The 22,180-nt window shown below is 41.2% G+C and overlaps 1 protein-coding gene across 20 annotated transcripts in view; it reads right to left on the bottom strand.

Moving 5' to 3' along the window:
* The window catches only part of AP2B1 (adaptor related protein complex 2 subunit beta 1), a 118,796-nt gene that overhangs the window by 6,850 nt on the left and 89,766 nt on the right, over positions 1–22,180 (bottom strand). For all 20 annotated transcript variants that reach the window (XM_070227625.1, XM_070227617.1, XM_070227618.1 and 17 more), the window contains 3 exons: positions 7,105–7,189; positions 6,117–6,203; positions 231–385 (listed from right to left, as the gene is read on the bottom strand). In XM_070227625.1, the coding sequence (XP_070083726.1) occupies positions 231–385; positions 6,117–6,203; positions 7,105–7,189 (327 nt within the window). The remainder of the gene's footprint in view (positions 1–230; positions 386–6,116; positions 6,204–7,104; positions 7,190–22,180) is intronic.

Raw genomic sequence — 22,180 nt, forward strand, 5'->3', positions numbered from 1 at the left:
CTGAGGCACTCCTTGCTGCCAGAGCCCCTATGCCTGGTGAATGGGGCAGACACATGCAGAGAGAAGGTCTTCCAAGGAGGCAACTGGGGACTTCTTTAGTGACGGCTTGTTCTGGATATCTGGGGTCTTTACACGCCTCCCTCAAGGACTTTCCAGGGTGCTAAGCAAAAATGAAAGGGCTCCTACCTCCCTCCTTGAACCCATCTCACCCATTCTGAGAAAGGCCTTACCGTATAATTGGGGTTTCCTGGCTGGATACGTAACTCAGCCAAAATCCAAATGCCGTTGGTGAGCTTCAGAGATTGGTACAGCATGTCCTGCCCTTCCACATTCCTCTTGGCAATAGTATAAACATTGTTGTTTTGCAACTTGCTGGAAACAGTGTCTAGAAACACAGATTCAAAGCTCATCCCCTTCAGTTAAAATATCAAACAAATGAGAGCTAACTCTGACCCCCCTTATAAGCCATGTGTGCTCAAGTCCCCTGACAAGTCCCCTCACATCCACATGTGCATATTTCAGAAAGCCCTTCTCCCACAACAGAAAAGGGTGAGGCAGAGGCTCTTGAAATGCCTGCCTATCAGACTCCAGGAGCGAAAACAGAGTAAGCTGCAGCTAAGCACTTAGCGTAAGAATTATCTGTGGAGATTACGGTGTGTCTAAGGAGGGGGTAGTCTTAAACTAGGTGCCAGCCAGGTAAAAGTGTTCTCAAGAAGACAAAGACAGAAATGGGTACGGGTGTGCCCCAGTGACCGCCATGTTGGCATTCATTTCTGGAACACTGGTCCCAGATCCGTGGAGACGCACAGACGGATGATCACATCCGTAACATCACTCCCCGAGTCACTACTAGTTCACCATGAGCCACTCGGGCCTCTACTGCTAGGATCAGAAAAGGGTACAGAGTTGCAGAAATACTGAAAGTCAAATTTATTAACCTGGATGTTTAAGATTTTTGTTTTTTAAAGCAGGCAAATGATTTCTTAAGCCTGTGGGAAACACCATGCCTCCAAATTTACAATGAAACAAAACTGTCTCAACAAAAGGCTTTGAGAAAGACTAAAGTTGTGCAAAGATGCGTGTAAGTGCAGCTGCTGCTGCTGGTCAAAGGGGAGGCCTTCACGGCCACCAGCCCAGGGCGAGAACAGGTTGGTGTTCAGGGTCTTCCTGGTGCCTACAGCATCAGAGATGACATTCTAGAATTAAAGGTCATTTCTCTTGCCTTGTTCTCTTACTGCTAATGTGAGAGATGCTGCAGCAACAGAGAACCTTAAGAATAGAAATGGATACTCCTTCTTTATCGATAGTTTATTATGTTCACTTCTGATGAGAATTCAAATCAAATTACTCATGCCGACTTCAGGAATCAAATTCTCTCCACATAAAAATCTATCATATTCTTTCGTGTTCTCTAGGAAAAGGCTGCCATGATGGACAGTCTTTCTGCTCTCCTAGACAGTAAGCTCTCTGAGCACAGGGATCCTGGAGTTTTTCATCTTGTGCTTCCCACAGTAGCTGAGACACAATGTGTACCTGTTACCAATACCTGTGAATATGTCTGACTCAGGTGTTGGAGATGCCAATGTGCACACAATGTCAGACATTAAAAACCATCTACTTACATGTGGGCTAATTTTGGAGGTAGTTCTTGCCCTGACGTCTTTCTCCCACATTCAAACCAGTGAGAGCTAAGAGGAGGAGGGACTAAGCCCATTCATTAAACATTTGCACCCCACTTAGTTATTATGTAACTTCCCCCCCTTATTTCCAAGGTTTTCACTAACACCAAGCAGAATAATTATACCTTAAGAACTGACTGTCTTTGAGAAGTCAAAAAGTGTATCTCAGGGTAGTTAAATGCAATACTGTTGGAGGAGGGGCGTCAATATGCTTTTTAATCACCTTGGCCGGGAGGGTCAGGCAGTTCTGGCTATCACCTTGATTCTTACAAGGCAGGCTCTTGCAGCCCAGATAGGGTTGCCAGGCAACGTCTCCAGCTGGAGTTCGGCTAGTGTCTTTTGACAGGACTGTCTTTAACACTTGGGGGCTTGCCTGAAGATGTAAAAACCACTCCTAACTTTCAAGGATCTTGCCCATTTCCAAGGAAACAAAATACACAGTAGTAGCCTTCAGTGAAGAGCCACCTTGCTGCAGAGGCACAAACATGTTCTAGACTATGTACACGACAAAGCCCAGATTCCTACAGACTTCTCATGAGCTCGCCACCTATGTAAGAGATAACAGACTAAGAATTGGAAGCACACGAACACACATACACACTCACCCCTTCCAGAATCAGAAAATGTGGCAAACAGCCAGGTGGAATAAGCAAGTTGAATGGATGTAACTTTCAGTACATTTGGAAGCATTCCAGCCAAGAACCTGGCTCTGCTGCTATTGAATGGCTGTCACGATTTCTATCAGAAGACTGAGTCGAGGGAGGGTTCTATAACATAAGCATGTGTGAGTCAACCTTTATAAATCTTAGATATTAGGTTTGAACTTGAGGATGTATCCAGATGGCAAGAGACTCAGACTCTGCTAAATGCACTCAGTAAGAATGGCAACGGGAGCCAGCTGTAAGGAGGCTTCCCAGCCAGCAGAGGACAGACTCCTTGACAAGACATCATAGGTTTTTACACACTGAACTCCTGGGAAAGATCTACAGTTGTGAGACTTTGAGATGAGACGGTCATGTTAAGACACTGAGATCTGCCCCAAAAGACATAGTGAAAAAAGATGGTCAAATACGGCCACACTTGCTTTGAGACGTGATTTCTTCTGGTTTATTTGTCTTCCCCAAATTTGGCTCTTTGGGTCTGGGGCCTAAAATCTTAGAAGTTGTGAACGTGGTCTTCCTTCCTTCATCTTTAGCTGAGATCACACCTTTTGCAGCAGTAGTAAGAGTGAAGATGGTACTCCCCTTAGAGCGGGAAGGGGGAATCTGCATTTGGGGCCCAGCTGTGCTATTCATTAACAAGCTCAAAACCACCAGGACTGCCGAAAGAACACTTTTTATCATTTGAGCAACCAAACTATATTTAAGTGCTGGCTGGCAAAGCATTTCGTTTTATGAAATGTTTCCAAGGATGGGGAGAACTATGACAAAACAAAGAAATAGAACTCAGCCTCACCTAGTCTCCATGCCAGAAGAAATATCTGTCTCTTAATACAGTGCCTAACTAGTGAATATAGGCACGACATGTCTCTGAGCTTTTCAGAGTATAATAAACAATTAAAAAAATAGTTTGTAGATTGCTTGCCCGAAAGATTTCTTTTTGGATATGGTTAGAGATGCAACTACTTCTTGAGCACTTAAGATAGTGGTCCCAGACACATACTAACCCCCAATGCAGCTATAATGGTAAGCTGCAAAACAGGTTCATACCAGTGCAAGAACCAGGGAGATCCATATGTTAGTGCCTTTCTGATCTACTATTTTCTAGAATTCACACAACCAGTGGCACCACAAACACCGTTATCATATACACCTTTCTATTAAGATCTGATTAATTATTAAGGCTTGGGAAGAGGGTTTCTTCTTCCTTTTCTAAAAGAAATAGAAGAGCAAAAGTAAAAGCTCAGTGCTAGGTTGGTAAGTCCTTTAAGCCTGTGACTTCCTGTAGCCCTCGGTGTCCATTCCATCTGCCAAATGTCTGCTCTAGCACAGAAAAGCTATTTAAAGTGTTGGTGCTATTGTGATTAGGGCAGATCAGCTGGAAAGGATGGTATTTTTAGCTCTCAGCTAGACCCAGGGTGTTGAATCAGAAGGCACTAAACCTGGAAACGTTCATGCTAATAGAGCCCTCAAGAGCAGAGGAAACGTACAGGCTAGGGCACTCCAGACCTTGGGGCGCAGGCAGAGGAAAAACTGGAAAGGACTAGTTGCAAGAAGTGGTCTCGCAAGATTAGCAGTGATTTATTGTGAGAAAATGGTGGCCTTGGGCTCCTGGAGAAAACAAAGTGGCTGTTTTTCCTCTGCTCCATGTGCTGTGCCGCCAAAGAGCCATGTGTCACTGGAAAAACAATTCGTTGGTATTTGGAGCACCCAAGGCAGGGAGGAACTGGCAGGAAGCCACGGCAGAATTGATCAAAACTGAGTTTGCTCTGAGAAACTGTTCCAGGATACATCAGAGGATACAGCCCCAATGGGAGAAACGCCAGGCGCTCCCTCTTCAGTAAGATCACAACGTATACCAAGGTGCAATAAGGGTTCAGAACTCCGATCTAGAAGCACAGGGATCTTTTATTTTGGCAGGCCAGACTAATGCCCTCAGTCACCCAAACTTCCTTTTTCTTTTTTTTTGAAAAAGCATGTCCCTTTCATACTGGACATCTGAAACCAAACCTTCTTTCTAATTATTCTGGCCTCTCTTTGCTCTCCATAGGCAAGTGCTTCCCAGATCATGTTCAAGGAACACTGGTGTTCCAGAACGTGTTAATAATAAGCATTTTATGATTTTAAATTCCATGGTCAAATAAGTTCAGTTAACATCGAGTGAAACAGGTTTCCTCCACGTAGGACTTCTCAGCTTAATGCGCTAACGTGCAATGGCAACTTTTACGAGAGGCGCATCATCACTGTACTCTTGAATTTTAAATGACCACAGAACCCTTTTCTTTAAGGTACAGGTGTTCTCAGAAGCATAACGTATGAAATGTGGCCATAGCACCAACTATAACAAGGGTGAATACAATGAAGCGCCTGCTCTCTCCTGAGCTGGGTACAGAGGCTGCTGCTCTCACAGGGTCCACTCCAGTTCTCTCCATCAGCCACTGTGGATTCTGCACCTGCCAGCTTCCCAGAGAACAGCTTACACCGTGGAAAGGGACCCAACCTCCCGCCTTCATCAAACGAGGTTTGTGGAAACTGACCAGTGAGCCTCAGAGAGAGGGACAGATAACACTGTTATTTACCTAGAAAATGACATAAAAAGCACGTCAATTTGAGTCTGATTTTTTGTGAGAACACAGCAAAAACTCTAGTTTTGTTTAATAAATACATAACCAGTCAGGGTGAGAAACCCAGACCAAGAATATGTTAGAAGGAAGGCAGATAGGTGGTATTCCTGAAGAGAATCAACTAACTAGTCATTACAGGGGAAATTAGAGAAGACTATCTCCTCAAACACCTCTCCAAGGGCTCAGGAAAACCCTCCAAGAAAAGATGCGTCTGAACACAGAGGATGAATACACCACAGAGCCCCAAAAGACTAAAATCAAAAAGAAACAGCTGGAACGAGAAGACAGCATTTGTTCCCTCTCTGTACTGCTGTACCGCCTCTTTCTGCTCTAACTACAATGCAACAGCAGCACGCTGAAAACCCTGTACGAGGACCACCAAGGCAGGGAGCAGGAAGAGATGGGTCCGTGAAGAACCAGGAGCAGTGCCCAAGCACCAAGGCTCACTTTTATTCAAACTCATAAAGCCTTTACTAACCTCCAGAAAGAGACGGGGACAAAGGCAGGACTCTGAACAGCTTGGGGCTCCTTCCACGCCTGAGGAACATTCAGTGAAACAAAGCCCCAGGGACTGAGAGCTGCTATGGTTTCTTCTTTGGGGTACCTCTTTGACGTCCTATTATAGTAATAAAATTAACTACAAAGGGTATGGGGCTTTTGAACGCTAATTAAAGATGCTAGCATCATCATATGAAGGCTGACACAAGGCAAGAAAGGAAAAGGTTAACAACTAGGCTCTAACTGTTTAATAACAAACACAAGATTCTAAATAAGGATCTGAGGAAGAGGTGCCTCTCCTCCAACACCGAAGGTTGAGATAAAAGGAGAAACAGTCCTTTTAATTCTTGGGAGAGCGCATATCCTTAGTGCCACTTCTTACAGGAAGTTCAAGTGAGAAGACTAACACATGTTCAACTACTGAAGAACCGGGGAGACAGAGCCATAGTTTGTTTCTTAAACCTGTTAGACTGTGAGTGATCTAGTACCTACATCAAAACATCCCAAGTTTTTAAACAGAAGTTTGCAAAGTAATATATCTACCATATACCCACTAAAAACAAGGTAGATGTGGAAGACGAAAGAAAAAAAGACAAAATTTTCATACATCTAATTTGATTTACTAAGACGAAAATAAACTTAGAGTCATTACTCACCGGCATTTAAATGACATTCCTTAATCTGAAACTGAAGTTCATTTTCATTGGGAATATCCTTCCACGTTGCAAGGAAGACCTGGCGCTCTGCATGGGGGAGCAGAGGGAAAGGAAGGAGGTGCACAATCTGTCAATATTCTGATTGCCGAAGCCTTGCAGCATTTCTCCTCTGGAGTGCTAGCTCTTGCAATACGGCCAGGAATAGCCTGGGACTGGAGCCAATTCTTAGCTATGCACAGGTGCTTCACTCCAGGTCAATTAATCCCTCATCAGTAGCACTAAGATACATTGGAAAAGAGTTCACAGCTCGAGTTTAGTTTTGGCTCCACTGTTTTCCTATTTGGTGACTTTGGGTGAGTCTTGTCACCTTAATTTCATTATATACAATTACATCTGTCCTGCCTACCCAAAGAGCCATTGTAAGAACCAAATCAGTTAAGTGCCAATACAATTTTATATGTACCAATATAAGCCAGTTTTATTAGATGGTGGTTTCATGAGTAAGGGAAGAGAGAAATGTCAACAATGATATGGGGAGTACTAATGGTTTATTACAAATTACAGAATTCTTATTTTGAGAACTTAGCATAGGGCCGGTGCTAAATTTGCATGTATTATCTCATTAAATAATTAAAATAAAAACTATTTCTGATTTGCAAACTTGGAAACTGAAACTCAGAAAAGTTGAGCACCTTGCCATGGTCACACAGATTCAAGTCCACATCTACTTGTCACCAAACCACTTACTCTGCATGCTGGGGTGACTGGATTACTCAGATAAACAGCACTGTGATTTAGAGACCAACAGCAAAGCAAGACCAACTATGACTCAGGCGAATAAATAATTAGCAATTATTAGAGCTTTAGAACAGCCTTACCCCATTTTTTTAAAACCTCAAAATAACTTGTACGCCTGGGCTCTACTCTGCCTGACATTCAGAAAAAGGGCAAAGGTATATCTGGCAGAAGGACGGGAAGATGTACTTACCCATTTTGCCATCTTCTACAAAAAGGACATTGAGTGGGATGAGGCAGCTGAAGTAGAAGACATCAATATTGTTTTTCACAGCCACCTGCCAGGAAAGTAACAAGGGAAAATTAGGACATCATAGGAAGCCAGGTAGGAGGGAAGGAACAGTGAGGTGTCTAGAAATATATCACCCTATTTCCTTCTGCTTTTAGACAGTGAAGGACTTCTCAAATCAAGACACGCCACCTATACACTGTGCAGCACATCCTTACTCACTCCCGTCAGAGCACTGCGACAACCCGCAACTGTCTCTCTAGGAGGAGCCCCAGGAGGGATGAATTCAAGGCACGTGTTCTGTACCCAGAATAATCTATTCAGTTATTTTTTGTTTCTATGGTCATTAATAGTAGCTGCTGCTACCACTTACTAGGTACCTACTAATGATATTACTTCTAGTGCTCATTATTACCATCCCAAACAAAGCAGGCATCACTCCTCCCCTCGCACTTTACAGATGAGGAAGTGAGGTTCAGAGAGCCTGAATAACATCCAGAGTCACACTGCTAGTACACAGAAGAGTCAGGATCAAACGCAAATTTGTCTGACCCTAAACCTTGATTTTCTTCTCTCCACAATTAACTGGTGCCATACTGTCTCTTACCCTTTTTTAGATACTGGTTTTAAAGTTGTTTCTTTTATAAAATCCTACTTCCTAAGTCCCATGGTTAGAAAAAGCTTGTTGGGTCAAACACTGGGAAACCTGAGGACTACAAGAAAGAAGAGTCTTCGAGCAAGTGAAGAGATGAGCCGTCTTCTCGCCGTCCAAGCCTCTGAGTTAGGGAGGCTGCGATTCTACCACACCCGTTCAATTCAAAGCTTGCTGCTGAGACTTTTTAAAAAGCTACGATGAGTACTTTTGTCCAGGGGAACAGTGATTGGTGTATATATTCAGAAACAGGCCGATTCTGCTGCGGCAGATTCTAAGAATCACATAGTATAAGAAGAGAGAGTGGGAGGAGAATTGCTCTAAACTACCACTTCTCCCTGGTTTCTGTCACCAGTGGCTTTCCATCTATGCTCTTGGCACCGCAGGAAAACATTTCTCTGGGCAAGTTCCATAATCAGTAACTGTGCCTGTTTCTCTTTCATTTCGCTCTAAGAAAATAAAAGGAAAAGAATGCCTACTTAGCACCACTATCCCCGCTGCGCCCTTTTTGGGGTAAATGTCCACACTTCAACAGCATATCTATCTCTTCATCAAAACTTTGGCTATGAGATCCAAATATCCTCTTTCCGATGTACATCCAGTTCCTTTACATTCATTATCAACTCATTCTCCCCACCTTCAATAGTACTTTATTTCCTCCTCCGTGATTTGGTTATGTCTACTTGACACAGTCTTTCTGTTCTCTCTCCCAGAAGAATCCATCAAATTACGTTCCTTGTCACTTGTGCTTTTAATCTTTCAATTACCAACCCCTAGGAGTTTCTGACCTCTATCGCATAATGTGATGCCCCAAATGCTGAGACAGCAGGATTCTCAAAAAGCTTGAGTCTGGTGAATGCAAAGAGAGTAACCAACCTCAGGAAAGAGGAACCGTCAACATTTTTTTAGATATACTAGACCACCACTGCAAAAGATTTACACCAGGTGTGGGCTTCTGGGAAAGAGGTATTTTCTAATTCACCTGGTACTCAGAGCTCTTAGTGCAATTAAGGGCAGCAAGAAGATCTTGAGGTAGTGCCAGCCTCTGTAAAGGGCATGTAGGAGTGAAAACTGGGGTAGTGTGGGGGGCTAGTAAGAGTCATATAAAGGTCTTATGTGAAACGTGAGTGATTTTCACTGCTATCATCTTTGATTATAAAAGCAGTAATATTTCACAATGTGCCATTCATGTAAACATTTTCTAACGTTTACTATGTCCCAAGCATTTGAGACATAAGAAAGAATACAGAAAATATAATCCTGTCCTCCAGGGCAAAATATTAGTGGTTCTTAACCAAAGACTTATATTAGACTCATCTGGAGAGACTTTTCAAAACAGATGCCAGGGCTCCACCCTATATAACAGGATAACAATCTCTAAATCTGCGACCTGGCCTGTGTATTTTGGAAAAAGTTCCTAAGAAGGTCAACCAGATAAGCAATTAATTTAGAACAATGTTACCTAAGAAGTCTTAAGGGGCTTATTGTAAATAACTTGTTCTGAGAGAATCCATATTCCAATTGGAACCCTTGAACAATGGAAAAGACATCAAAAGGCCCCCTAGGTCAGCAGTGCTCAACCATTCTGCCTTGAAGACCCTTGTGACAAACAGATGAAAGCCATGGACCCTCCTCCTGAAAAACCGTACACACAACATTTTGACATACAGTTTCAGGGGTTTCAGGACACCCTCAAGACTATCCCTGATCACTTCTCTGGAATAACACTGAGAAGCTGGGATACCCAAATCAGAGGCAACACACACAGTGGTTCAGAGCGTGAACTTGCGAACCAGACCAGATCACCTGATTTCAAATTCTGACTCTGTCACTTATTGCTGTCTGACTTTGGGCAAGTAGCACCCAGCCCAGTTTCCTGAGTGTAGAATGGAGGTAACGACAGCACTGAATGCATAGGTTGTTATGAGGATAGTGAGTTTATATTTGCAAAGCACTTAGAATAGTGTCTGGCTTACAGGTTAAGTACTATAATGAGTGTTTGTTAAAGAAAGATTCCTTCTTCTTTCACTGTCTTCTGTTTTACCTGTTTACTCAGAATTTTTCATAATTAAGGATAGCCACATTAGACTTATCTAAAGTTTTACACATGCTCAAATGTAGTACTACTACTATGCTAAAAGGAAATCAGAAGACAGAAAAGGTTATTAGCAAACTGTTAGCTTAATGACTCTTCTTGCTGCTGTGCCCTTGGTAAACTCTTTACAGGACCAACTGCACAGGTCACTCTTTGGGGGGCGGGGGGGAAGTGTTTCATCTCTTTTACATTAGCTTTTCAAAATTTGCATAGCTCTCAAACTTTTACTCTTGGCTAAAACTGCATTCATTTCAAGAATACATGGTTCCTTGGATCTGGCTGCTGCCTAGCTCTCCAGCCTACTTCCTTAATTTCAACCATATCAAAATTACTTCTTGTGCCCCAAACACTGAAAATCACTGCTCTGTACCTTTTTACATGTTATTCTTTCTGTTTAATATTTTCTTCTCCTGAAGCTTTAGCTGTCTGGAAAATACTCATTTAATCTTAAGATTCAGTTCAAGCTAGAGATTTCTCAGGAAAGCTCCAACCCCTCCCCATAGCACCCAGTATACACACTCCGACAGCATGAAGTAACTGTTTATATCTGCCTCACCCACAATACAATGAGCTCCTTGAGTGCAGAACTCTCATTTCACTAGCAAACTAGTGGCTCAATAAATATCTGTTGCATGAAATTAAGGGGAAGATGTTGAACAAATGGGATGAAACACTGGTTCCTCAACCTTTTTTCTACCTCTACATCACTCATATGGATAAGACAATCCCCATCAGTTCCCTCTCTCATTAGGCACATTGATACCCAATGAGGCAGGGATGGGGGAAGGGGATGATATATGGGCTCTTTTAGTTTCAAATCACTGAGCTAAAATAACATCTATATGCTAAGGAATAATAAAATAGGTAGGAGAGCACAACCCAAAGAATACTAGATTCTCCAAGGATATGCCAATTACTCTTTGGGAAGGCAAAAAACAATCAAGGGAAAAACACAGTATGAAGCCAGTTTAATTCCAATCCAGATGGCGGCTACTCTTAAACAGAATTGCTTTGGAGGGAGGGAGGGGAGTTCCTTGTTTCCTTATTTTGAAATTCACTATCTTAAGAGGTACAGAATAGGAAGGTAATCCAGACAGGCTAGAGAACTGTTTTCCAAGAGCTTTAACATCATTGCCTAGCTTGCCTATGGGAAATCAAGTATCACATATATATCTCCAACTGCCTACTTATTATCTTCACTTAGATAACTAACATCTCAAAATGAACACGTCCTCCAAACCAAATTCCTCTCCCCTCCTCATCCCTAAAGAGAACTTCCTGCTGTCTTTCCAAACTCAGAAAATGGAATACTGCAAAGCCTTTTAACAGTCTCCCTGCTTCTGCATGTCTCCCCACCCCCAACACCTAGCTTTCCTAGTCTGTTCTCAACACAGCAGCCAGAGTGATCTTAAAATGCAGGTCAGCTCATAAATACTTCTCTGCTCAAACCTCCAATGATTTCCCACCTCAGAATGAAAACGAAAGTTACAATTGCCTATAACCTGATGCCTATTACTTCTCTGATGTTATGTGCTATGACTCTCCCCCTGCTGGCTCCATGCCAGCCACAGAAGCCTGCTGTTGGTCCCTGCACATACCAGGCGTGCTCTCATGGCTTTCTTTTTTTTTCTTCTCTCCAAAGCCCCCCAGTACCTAGTTATATATTCTAGTTGTGAATGCCTCTGGTTGTGGCATGTGGGACGACGCCCCAGCGTGGCCTGACGAGTGGTGCCATGTCCCTGCCTGGGATCCAAACTGGCGAAATCCCGGGCCACCGAAGCAGAGCGCGCAAACTTAGCCACTTGACCACGGGGCCAGCCTCTCATGACTTTCTGCATTTGCTCTTTCTTCTGTTGGAATTCTCTTCCCCCAGAAATCTGCAAGGCTCCATTCCTGGCCTCCTTTAGGTCTTTGCTTTAATCAAATATTATCTTTTCACACAGGTTTTCCATGACCAACATATTTATAAAATTACACCACCCAATCTCCAACCCAAGGACTCTCTATCCCAATTTCTGTTTTATTTTTCTCCATTGTCTTCATCTGACTTTTTTTGGGGGGGGGGGGATGAGGAAGATTGGCCCTGACTAACATCTGTGTCCATCTTCCTCCATTTTGTATGTGGGATGCCACCACAGCAAGGCTTGATGAGTGGTGTGTAGGTCCACACTCGGGATCTGAACCCACGAATCCTGGGCCACCAAAGCGGATCATGCAAATTTAACCACTACGCCACTGGGCTGGCCCCTAACATACTATTTACTTATTTGTTGGCTTATTGCCTGTCCCCATGCCACATACCCCACCTCCAGTAGAATGAAAGAAGAGATTTTTGTTTCTTGTTCACTACTGTATTATCAGTTTCTAGAACAGTGACTGGCACATACTAAGTACTCAATAAGAATAATGATTGTAAAATGTACTAAAGTTCCCAACAACTATTTAGGTTCAGACAAGACATGAACCTGGTCTATAGTTTCCAAAAGGATAGTACTTGAAGTTTTTTCTAGTGTACTTCTCTTAACAGAAAATGAAAGTATGGACATGTATACTGGGGTGGAGGTAGGAGGAAAGGTCAGGATTAGCAGTATAATATGAAGCAGGCCATCATAAGAACAAAATTTCTTTGAAGTTCCAAGCTATTCCATAATGCATCTATATGTTCTAATATGAAAATGGTTTTTCTCTCTTTACCTTTGTGTAAAACTGATGCTCCAGGAAAACGTGCCATGTGTACTCTTCAGCTTTAAGTACCTCCTAGCAGTGTGTTTTTAAAAACCGTGGGTCACAACCAAATGGTAGTTCTTAAAATTAATTTAGTGGGTTGAAATTGGCATAAAAAAAATAAGAACATATCATGGTGCATCTCATGAAGAGTAAGTAATGTTTCCTGAAACAGTTTCAGTTTTATGTATACATTATGTGTGTACGTATACTATGTAAAATATATTTCTTACTGTTAAGCTGCAGTCAAAAAAGTAGAAAAGCCATAATACCTACACACCAAGTTAAAAGCAAGCAGTGAGGAAATGGGTTCAATGAACTAAGGAACAGAACGCACCCTCGGCTTCTTCTTCGAGGACGCCTAAAGCAGACCACAGAGGGACCAAGGAGCAGACTACCTAATCCTCTGTTCCTCTGGTCTGTCATGTGCAACACGTGGCCACAACAATATTAACTTGCCTCTCAGGGACATCAATAGGAAGAGCAAAGAGAAATGATTATGAGGCTCTTAGAAAACACAAAAGTGGGCTATGAATGCTTAATAATAATAATAATGATTTTTAAAAGTTACTTTCAGTGGCTGCTGGGGGAAGAGCCGCCTGTCAGGTCAGCCTCTAACCAGCAATTAGTTTCTTTCCAAAGCACAGGAAGCCTGCTGCAGTAGCTGCAGCCTCTTTATGGTGGCACAGCTGGAGACGAACAGCCTAAATTAATATTCTAACCTTGTTCCAGCGTACTCAAAAGTACTATAAAAGGTACTAGATACGAACTCAGTCTCAACTCCAGCAAACACGGCCTCTCACCACGGAGAACCACAGGAGGCACTGCCACAAGAAGAACCAAGGCAAGCAGCACACAGCTCACCTTTGAGAGCATATCATCTACTCTTCCATGACGTCACTTGTGACCTTTCCAAGTCTCTGAAGAATACTTTTTTCTTTTATTCCTCCTCTCCATTTAGCTTTTGGAAAGATTATTTACAGGCTGGTCCACGCGAGGACCAGGCAGTGACGCCAACAATCTCCAGTTCTCTGAGGAATGATGATTCAGATGTGTTTTAAGCACCACACCACCTAGTCAACAGATTCTAGGGGAATGTCTTTGAGTGACAGGTTTTTAATGGCACTGACTCCAATTGTGTGATATATGTCATCTGACACTCAAGCAGAAGTGGCTCTTTCTGCTAGCTGCTGGATTAAATCTACCCGTAGTTCTGCGTTCCTAGTTAATGCCAAGAAACACCATCTTTAGTTTAACTATAGTCTTCTATTCCAAACCTTATTGACCAATAAATTGAGAATTCTCAGAGACATCCTGACAAAACAGAAGTCTATCTAAAATATCTGACAATGTCTGAATACGGTTAAAAATATGGCAGAAGTAGTCATGAAACTCACCAGAGAAAATGTCAATTTACTTTCCTTCTGATGCTAATTAAATTTTAACTTGCACAGCATCTTTAGTTTACTTCCAATGGAAGGCTAAGAGGCAAACAAGAACCCTCTATCTACCTATTTTTTCTTAGTCCACACAATAGATCAGATGGATCACATGGCAGTTAAGCAGCCCTCAAACAGTACCAATCGGCTGTTCATCCCAGATAAAAGCCATACTTAGCTATTCTCAAGAGAGGTTACAACTTTTCATTGCTCAGAGTGTGGACAGTGCAGCCCCTAACAGGGAAAATTGGACAGGTTCCTCTCTTGCTGATAAAGCAGCAGCTCCATGTCTCTAAGCTAATTTTCCCTTGGACAACACGCACTTCAGCATCTGAAGTTTTCATGTTTAAACAGCTCTCAGAAGGAAAAGGAAAGCTCTGAACAGATGTCCAGACGATCTCTTAAACTGTAAATCCTTCAGTAGCACATATAATTACAGGGCTTTAGAAAAGCACTGAGATCCTAAGAAGCAAGCTCTCTTAGTAGGTCCTGTTTTGAAAGGAAGTGAAGTCAATAGATGCTGAAACTGAAATGGCTATGGCACCTCTTGTAGTCCCCATTCTGTCATGACATCTACTGAATCTCAATCTCAAAAAACTTCCAAATAGTTTACACCATGAATTAGAACGTAGGCAGATTAAATTTCCAGGACACCTAAGAGAAGACTAAAACTGTAATGTAGTATGGACAAACGCAGGTTTAAAAGACTCTTGGATTAAACTGCCAAAACCTTCTAATTTGGGCAGGAGTAAATCAGAATGATGACCCCCGAGACTGTCCACTGGAGAAATTCAAGGAACAGCAGGGTTAGAACTACTAGAATCAAATTCTGCAATTCTTTTCAACTTAACTAGACCTTCAAGAACTGCTTTAAAAAGAATTCCCCCCTCCTTCAAAGCCACTTGAAAAAAAGGTGGATAGGTCACAATTTTCATGAAAGACTGCCTCTGTGGAGGGCAGAGATAGAACCCCCCTGAGACATCATTGAAGCCGTCTGAACCGCAGAATTCACACCCTCAAAGTCCCCATACAATCTCTGGTGTCAGCTTTGTGACAATTCATCCCAGAGTAAATTCCAGTTTAGGGTATCAACCTTCCTACTCCTTATCTCCGAAGTTATAAACAATCACACCCATTCCCACCACAGCAAATTCTTCTGATAGCAAGTGTGGAAAAATCTGGAATTGGGAATTTTTTTAAACTTTTTTCCCCCTCTTAAAGGCAAAAGTTAGACTGTTTTGAGTATTATTTGAAAAAATTGTTTTCTGAAAGCAAGGAGATACAATGAATATCCATTGGCAAAAAACAACCTTTTTTGCCCTTCCTTTTAAAATCTGCCTCCTTATAGCTTTGCATTTATCAGGATTATGACAAAGATAGGGTTCTTCTGGTCTCACAGTAACACGGGCTTGCTCAGCTCCAATTCCTGTCAGGCATCTCAATGATTTTGGTTTTCCCTGAGGCTCCAAGACACAGAGCACCCTTGAACTTCCAAATTTACTCTAGGAATATTATCCAAAACAGTTTTAGGCAATTAGAATAACAGTTTAATAAATATTTGCATGGTGGCAATTTGTTTTATTTTAAAGTGGCACACAGACATAGGTTAGCAATATAAAAAGTTCCCAAAATATTATAAAAGTAACATTTCTCTTTTCCTAGTTATCTCCAATCTCGGAAATAGGGTCCATTAATGTGCTATGACCTTGCCTCTTCAAATACTTATGAACAGAGTAAAGGAAGCAACAGTTTCTAACGTTTGCTCTGCCCACTTTAGAGAAAATTAATTTGTGATTGTAGTCCTCAGATTAAACTTGGGACCAGGACCAGACCCACTCAGGTAAAGGGTATTGAATCAGAGTCAGAGTCTGAGGGTAGACTGAAAGGCCACTGAGAAACAGCAGGCAGAGAGAGTGTTTAGGGACACTCTGCTAAGATGAGGAGATGGCCTTACTGAGTTTGGTTCAAAAAACGGATGCACCTGATATTTGTAAACACTTCCTTAAATGAAAGCAGAAGGATTCACTCAAGAACAAATATTATGTACCTATTGTGTGCCATGTATCAGCGCAGGAAAAAAACTAGATAAAAACTGCTGCCCTTTTGGAGTTTGCATTCTAGTGGCAAGAGAGCAGGAGGTAAAAATGAATAAGTACATTAAATAGATTTAAAATGGATAAATGCTCTGGGGAAAAAATAAGGGTAAGAGGGATCAGATCAAGAGTCTTGGGAGTAGAGAGAGGAGACCTTATTAAAAACAAACTGTCTTAGCAAAGACCTGACAGAAGTAAGTTAAGCAATAGGAGATTGAAAAAAGGAACATTCCAGACATGGGAAGCAGCCAATTCAAAGGCCCTGAGGTGGCAGCATACCTATTTGAACATCAGTGAGGAAGCCAGTATAGGACTAGCAGATGAAGTCAAGGAGGTAAGGCACGGCTAGATCACATAGGGCCCCACAGACCACTTTCAGGATTTTAGCTTTTCCACTTAGAAAAAATATCAATGCAAGTTCTTCCAGATTGGCGAAGTAAGCCTGAATATAACAGGGCAGTGGCATAGCAAGAGCTAAGCAGCTATCACAACTCTGACAGGACCACACCTATGTGGAGAGAGTCACTGGCAGCTGTGCGCCTCACAAGGAACCCGAGTCAAGGGAAAATAATGCTAAGATACACTGCATCTGTTCTTGCTTCAGGTAGCTTTCTCATTTTTTAAAAAGTTTTATACGTTAGGCAAAATAAATCAGGTAATTACAGCAATGTATATGTAATCTCTTTCTGCCAATACAGAACCCACCTGCCAAACTATACTGACCAATCTGGTTACCATTTAGAAACCCTTATTACAAGCCCCAAATTCTCTCTTCCTCAGCAGCCTACAACAGAATTACTCTGTACGGTTTCAGTTGCCAGAAAGAGCCAGCAATATTTTCACAGGCCTTTCAGCCTGCCTGACAGATAAGTTCCCCAAACCCTAAGGCCTGACCTTAAACAGGTTCTGCCAGACCTACAAAGGCTCTAAACCTAGGCACCAATCTCTCTCTTTGTCCCTTTAATGACAGCTATGTGTACCTTGCTAGAACTGGCTGATGTGCCCTTGGCTGCAGCTGTCGCATCTTACATACTATTTACACTAACAGCATGAATTGTTCACTATGTAGGGCTTATTGTTAAACTTAAAAATACACTTAATACACTCTGTACTGAACCACAAAACAGTGAAGACGGGACTAGTAAACTATGTTAAAGTGATTAGATATTCCACACCCCAGTCTGGTATGTCACGGGACAGAAGACCTGGAGGAAACTCGATAGAAGATTTCAACAGACCTCAGTAATGAGAATGAATGAACATTATGCATTTTTCAAACCTGGGGTAAAACTGAACTAGAATCTAACCTAGGTTCTAGATAACAAGCATACAGTCTCAGATTAGTTAGTAGCAAGTTAGAAATCTAACGGGGTCACAGGTATGCCTATGTACTGCCCCGGTACATTATCTAACCTTCACGTGGACAGAAGCAGGGCATGTGGCTGTCAAGATAACTGGGCACGTGGGCTGGCCACTATGCACAGATGCTGTCTCTGGGTAGTTTTTACTGGGGAAACAGGTCATACATAAAACGGACAAAATTATTGTCAGGAGCACAGCGTGAGCTACGGAATTGAGAAGTTCTGTGCTTCCATATTTGGAGTACCTGCCTTCCAACTCTTTCAATGGCTCCAAGAAACAAACAGTGCTACCAAACCAAGGACCACCATTCATTCACATATTTTTCAAAAGTGATTAAAGAATATTCTCCCTAGTTGCTAAACTATAAGTGATTCTAAGTACATTTACCAGTGTCTCTACTTCTAATCGCTTTTCTACTCAAAATTAGAACAAAACTGACATCTGTTTGCAGTACACACAAACAAATGTCCTTCCATAAACTTAGGCTTTCCTGAAGTAGAATAAAAGGGAAAATGAATTAAAACTGAGTATATTTTCATTACTGGCCTACTTGATTGATTTTTCAGGCCCTGTGAGCCTTGATTCAGACACTTGTTCTATAAAACCCCAACCCACAGACCTTCAATCTACAGATAGAACTTAAAGGAAGACATATCTTAGTTCAATACGAATAACTTCCTAACAGAGTTTTAGGAAGATGGAATGCGCCATTCTAGGGTAATAATTACTAGCAGTATTCATAAAAGATGCTGAGACTCCAATCACTGCTTATATAGATCAATTCCATCAGAATTAGGGTTTGAAAGAGACAATATTAAAGGTCATCTCTTCTAACCATGAGATTTTACATTCTCTATGTTTGCACACTCACATAGCTCAAAGCTTTCCTCAGGTTTTATTTTAAGATATATGGACTTCAATACCATGAAGCCTATGCATAACTCCTACAAAAAAATTGTGAATAAAGCAAATCTTCTCCTATCTCATTGAACACGATGCTATGACAAAATATAAGAGGGTAAATATGAATGAGGGCAGGATATGGCTCTCAAGTGGGCTTCAATCCTGCTCAGGAGAATCCCAGTGAGTTCCCTTTAATTCCAACCCATGATGTAGACTAAGGCTTTGTTTATTATCAGCTATAATGAGAACACAGGGACTAGAAAGAGTTATTTACTTTTTATTCAAAATTCAAAGTCCCCTACTGCATAAAGATCACACAGTTAAATCTACTTTCCAATCATTTATCAATCCAGAAACAAAAACTCATTCCATTTTTCATCACTGACTCCTAACTTACTATCATGATATAAAGATGGCTGGGATTTTAATAGATGAAAATCCACAAATCACTTTTATTTACCACTTTAGAACTACTTTGTGAAATTCATTATCATTCTCTCAAGATTCACAGCATGGGCTTCTGTTACTTGAGTAATCTGATCTCACAGGCCCTTTTTTATGAGGGTCTAGCTCCCAACCTTGGGTGTTTTGAGAACTGATTCTGGGTTTCAGGAAAAACTCTCTCGTGTCATTGAAGCCAGATCTATGATCCATTAGACCACCCCTACTTATCGGAATACAGAATTCTTGTCTACAGCTAATATATAGTTATTCAAGCACAGCAGGTGGTACTAACATATTCCTAAAAGAGAGTCCCAGAAACCAGCAGCTGAGTGCTGGTTATAGAAAGACAAAAAGATATTGCCTGGTAGAATCTTGATTATCTTGACAAAAAGGATAAGGAGTGTTCTCAACAAAAACAAAATAGTAAAAAAGGAATATCCAGTATACAAGATACTCTATTTCTCGGATGAAATTAAAGGTTATATTTATAGTCCTGATGTGACATGAAAAATATATCAAATTTGAAGCAGCAATCATAGAAAGTAATTTTCTCCTCCTTTTTCTTTGGTAGCAAAACGTTTTCATCTTTCGTAGCAAAGACTCCATTACTCACATATTGCTAATGGAATATGTCAGGTTCTGTCTTGTCTACAGGGGTTATTTTCAGCTTTGGATCTATCTGTCTGACCTTAGAATCTCTTAAAGTTCCCAGAGGATCCACCACTTCAAGGACTCAATGTCTATTCAAGCAGCTGTAGTCCCACGCAAGCAGAGTGCACAGTCCTCAGTCGTGAATCTTGGGAGACTAAAGGAGACTTTAAGAATGAACTTGTTTCACTTGCACAAGTCAAGAAAAGTCAGCAAATGCCAAGCTGGTTTGCTTCATTTGATGGAAGCTGCTGAAAAGGTCTTCCGTTTGAAAGCATTTACCAGTTTTTCTGGTACAATAGCACAGCTGTGGGCTTTCTGAGCATGAACGGACATATGCAACACATGAAATATCAGGGACAGGCACCATCTGCAACTGATTGTCTCACAGGCTGGAACTGCAATGTAGGAGTAGCAAGGGACAGAATATTCTCAGGGCCATACACTGCCAAAAAAACCTTTTGTTGACAAAGATCTTAAAGATATGAATAATGGAGATTGTAAGATTGTGTCCTTTGCAGCTAGCATCTTCAGCACTTTCTGCCCTAATCATTCAAAGGTTAAACTAATAGAACACATGAATACTGCCTTGTTTTAGAAGAAACAGTCAATGAAAAAAACCAAGAGGCATTATTTCTTTTCCCTAATTAATATTCATCCTCTTGCTAAACAATGCTTATGTGGGGTTTAAAGGCGACAGCTAGAGAGACAGATAACAAAAACCATACATAGGAAAGAACCAATTCTTTATACATAGGCTCACCTCTAAGACTCCTAATTATAAAGCAGTATGGAAGGAAGGTAAGATGAATTTTTATGAAGGTGCTATCAGACTTCAGGAAAAGATAGTAGATTGAAAATGACATTTAAATTTTCCTTCCTCTGGAAGAAACTGCCATAATTAAAGGAAAAATTTTTAAAGGCATAAGTTCATAAAGATAGGGAAGAAAAAAGTACAAGAGCAACCAAGTCTTGGTAACTGTGAAACAGATGGATTAACAATAATACCACAGAATTCTCAAAGACTTAGGACTGGTAGCACCTCTGGAACTGCATGGAGGGGAAATGGGGGGCAGAGGATGTTAAAAGAAAGAGTATCAGGATGCTCTGAGAGTCCTTTAAAATAAAATAAAATAAAAGATGCTCTGAGAGTCCTAGATCCCCACCACCATTCTAAGCTACCTTAGCCCCTCAGTCCCTGCATAAAACTAAAGATTGATTCTTTTGAAGAGGATAAAATAGATGGTACTTTGAAGGGGAAGCCAGGCATGGCTGAGGAGTGGCGGATGAAATGAATTTACGCTGAGACTCTTCAGCCCTCTTTCCCAACTTAGCTCTCAGAAGGCTGGCAAAAAGCCTTTATATTTTAGACAGGAGAGTCAAAGTCGATTTTTGGAAGAATTAAGCCAGCACAAGAAGAAAGATGAGAAAGTATTAATATAGAGGATTCCAGCCGCCCTCAGTGATGGGTAACTGGAGGTCCTGTCCTGGACCTCACAGTTTAGAAGGCCATACTCTGATCCTCTTCTGGTCTCCTTGCAGCCTATGGATAAAAGAATCCACAGGGCCAAAGAGACATGCTCAGCTAGAACATGCAGAATTTCCTGGCTAGACAGCTCCAGCACTGTAGTTTCCAGAGTCTGCTTGAGATACTTCTACTGGCTTCCTGAGGGTCAGTAAGCACACCCTTAGGCCCAAGGGATGGCCAAAAGGGTGGAGGTGGGATAAAGGAAGAGAGTAGGCTGTGGAACAGGCTTCTTGAATTGTACTCCTGAGTGAACAGATGGGGAACTTTAGCAAAGAACCAAATGGAAATCCTAAAACTGAAACATATAATATTTGAAATGAAAATTATACTGGATAGATTTAAAAGAAGGTTATAAGCCTACTGAAGTGTCAGTATACCTGAAGACAGATCAACAGGAATTATCCAATCTGAAGAACAGAAAGAAAGAAAAAGATTAAATAATAATAAGAAGAGAACTTCCCCAGTGATCTGAACGCCAATAGCAAGTGGTCTAACATATATGTAATTGGAGTTCTGGAAGGAGAGAAGAGAGACAATGGGGCAGAAAAAAATATGAAGGAATAACAGCAAAACTTTCCCAAATTTGGGAGAAACAATCAACTACAGATCCAAGACGTTCAGTGAACCCTAGTCAGATTAACACAAGGAAAACCTATAGATACATAAAAATCAAGCTGCTGAAACCAAAGATAAAAGAGAAAGATAGAGGGGGAGCCCCTAGATCAGCACTGTCCAACAGAACTTTCCGCAATGATGGCAATCTTCTACTCCTGCATCGTCCAATTTAGTAACCACTAGCCAACGTGCATTTGAAATGTAGCTACTACAAGTGAGGAAATGAATTTTTAAATTTTAATTAGTTACAATTTATATAGCCACATGTGGCTAGTGGCTATCATATTGAACAGAGTAACCAAAGAGACTTATGAGATATCTATCAACCCATCACATGTGCACTTGACTGAGTCAAACAAACAGTAATAATAAAAACACACAAAAAAGTTTAAGATATTGAGATAATTAGAAACTTGAACACTGACTGGATATTTGATGTTAAGAATTTCTTATTAATTTTTTAATGTATACAATAGTTATTGTGGTTATATTTTTAAAAAGAGACCTGTTTTGAAGATATATATTGAAATATTTACA

The sequence above is a fragment of the Equus caballus genome, chromosome 11 (assembly GCF_041296265.1).
Source record: "Equus caballus isolate H_3958 breed thoroughbred chromosome 11, TB-T2T, whole genome shotgun sequence".
Lineage (NCBI taxonomy): Eukaryota > Metazoa > Chordata > Mammalia > Perissodactyla > Equidae > Equus > Equus caballus.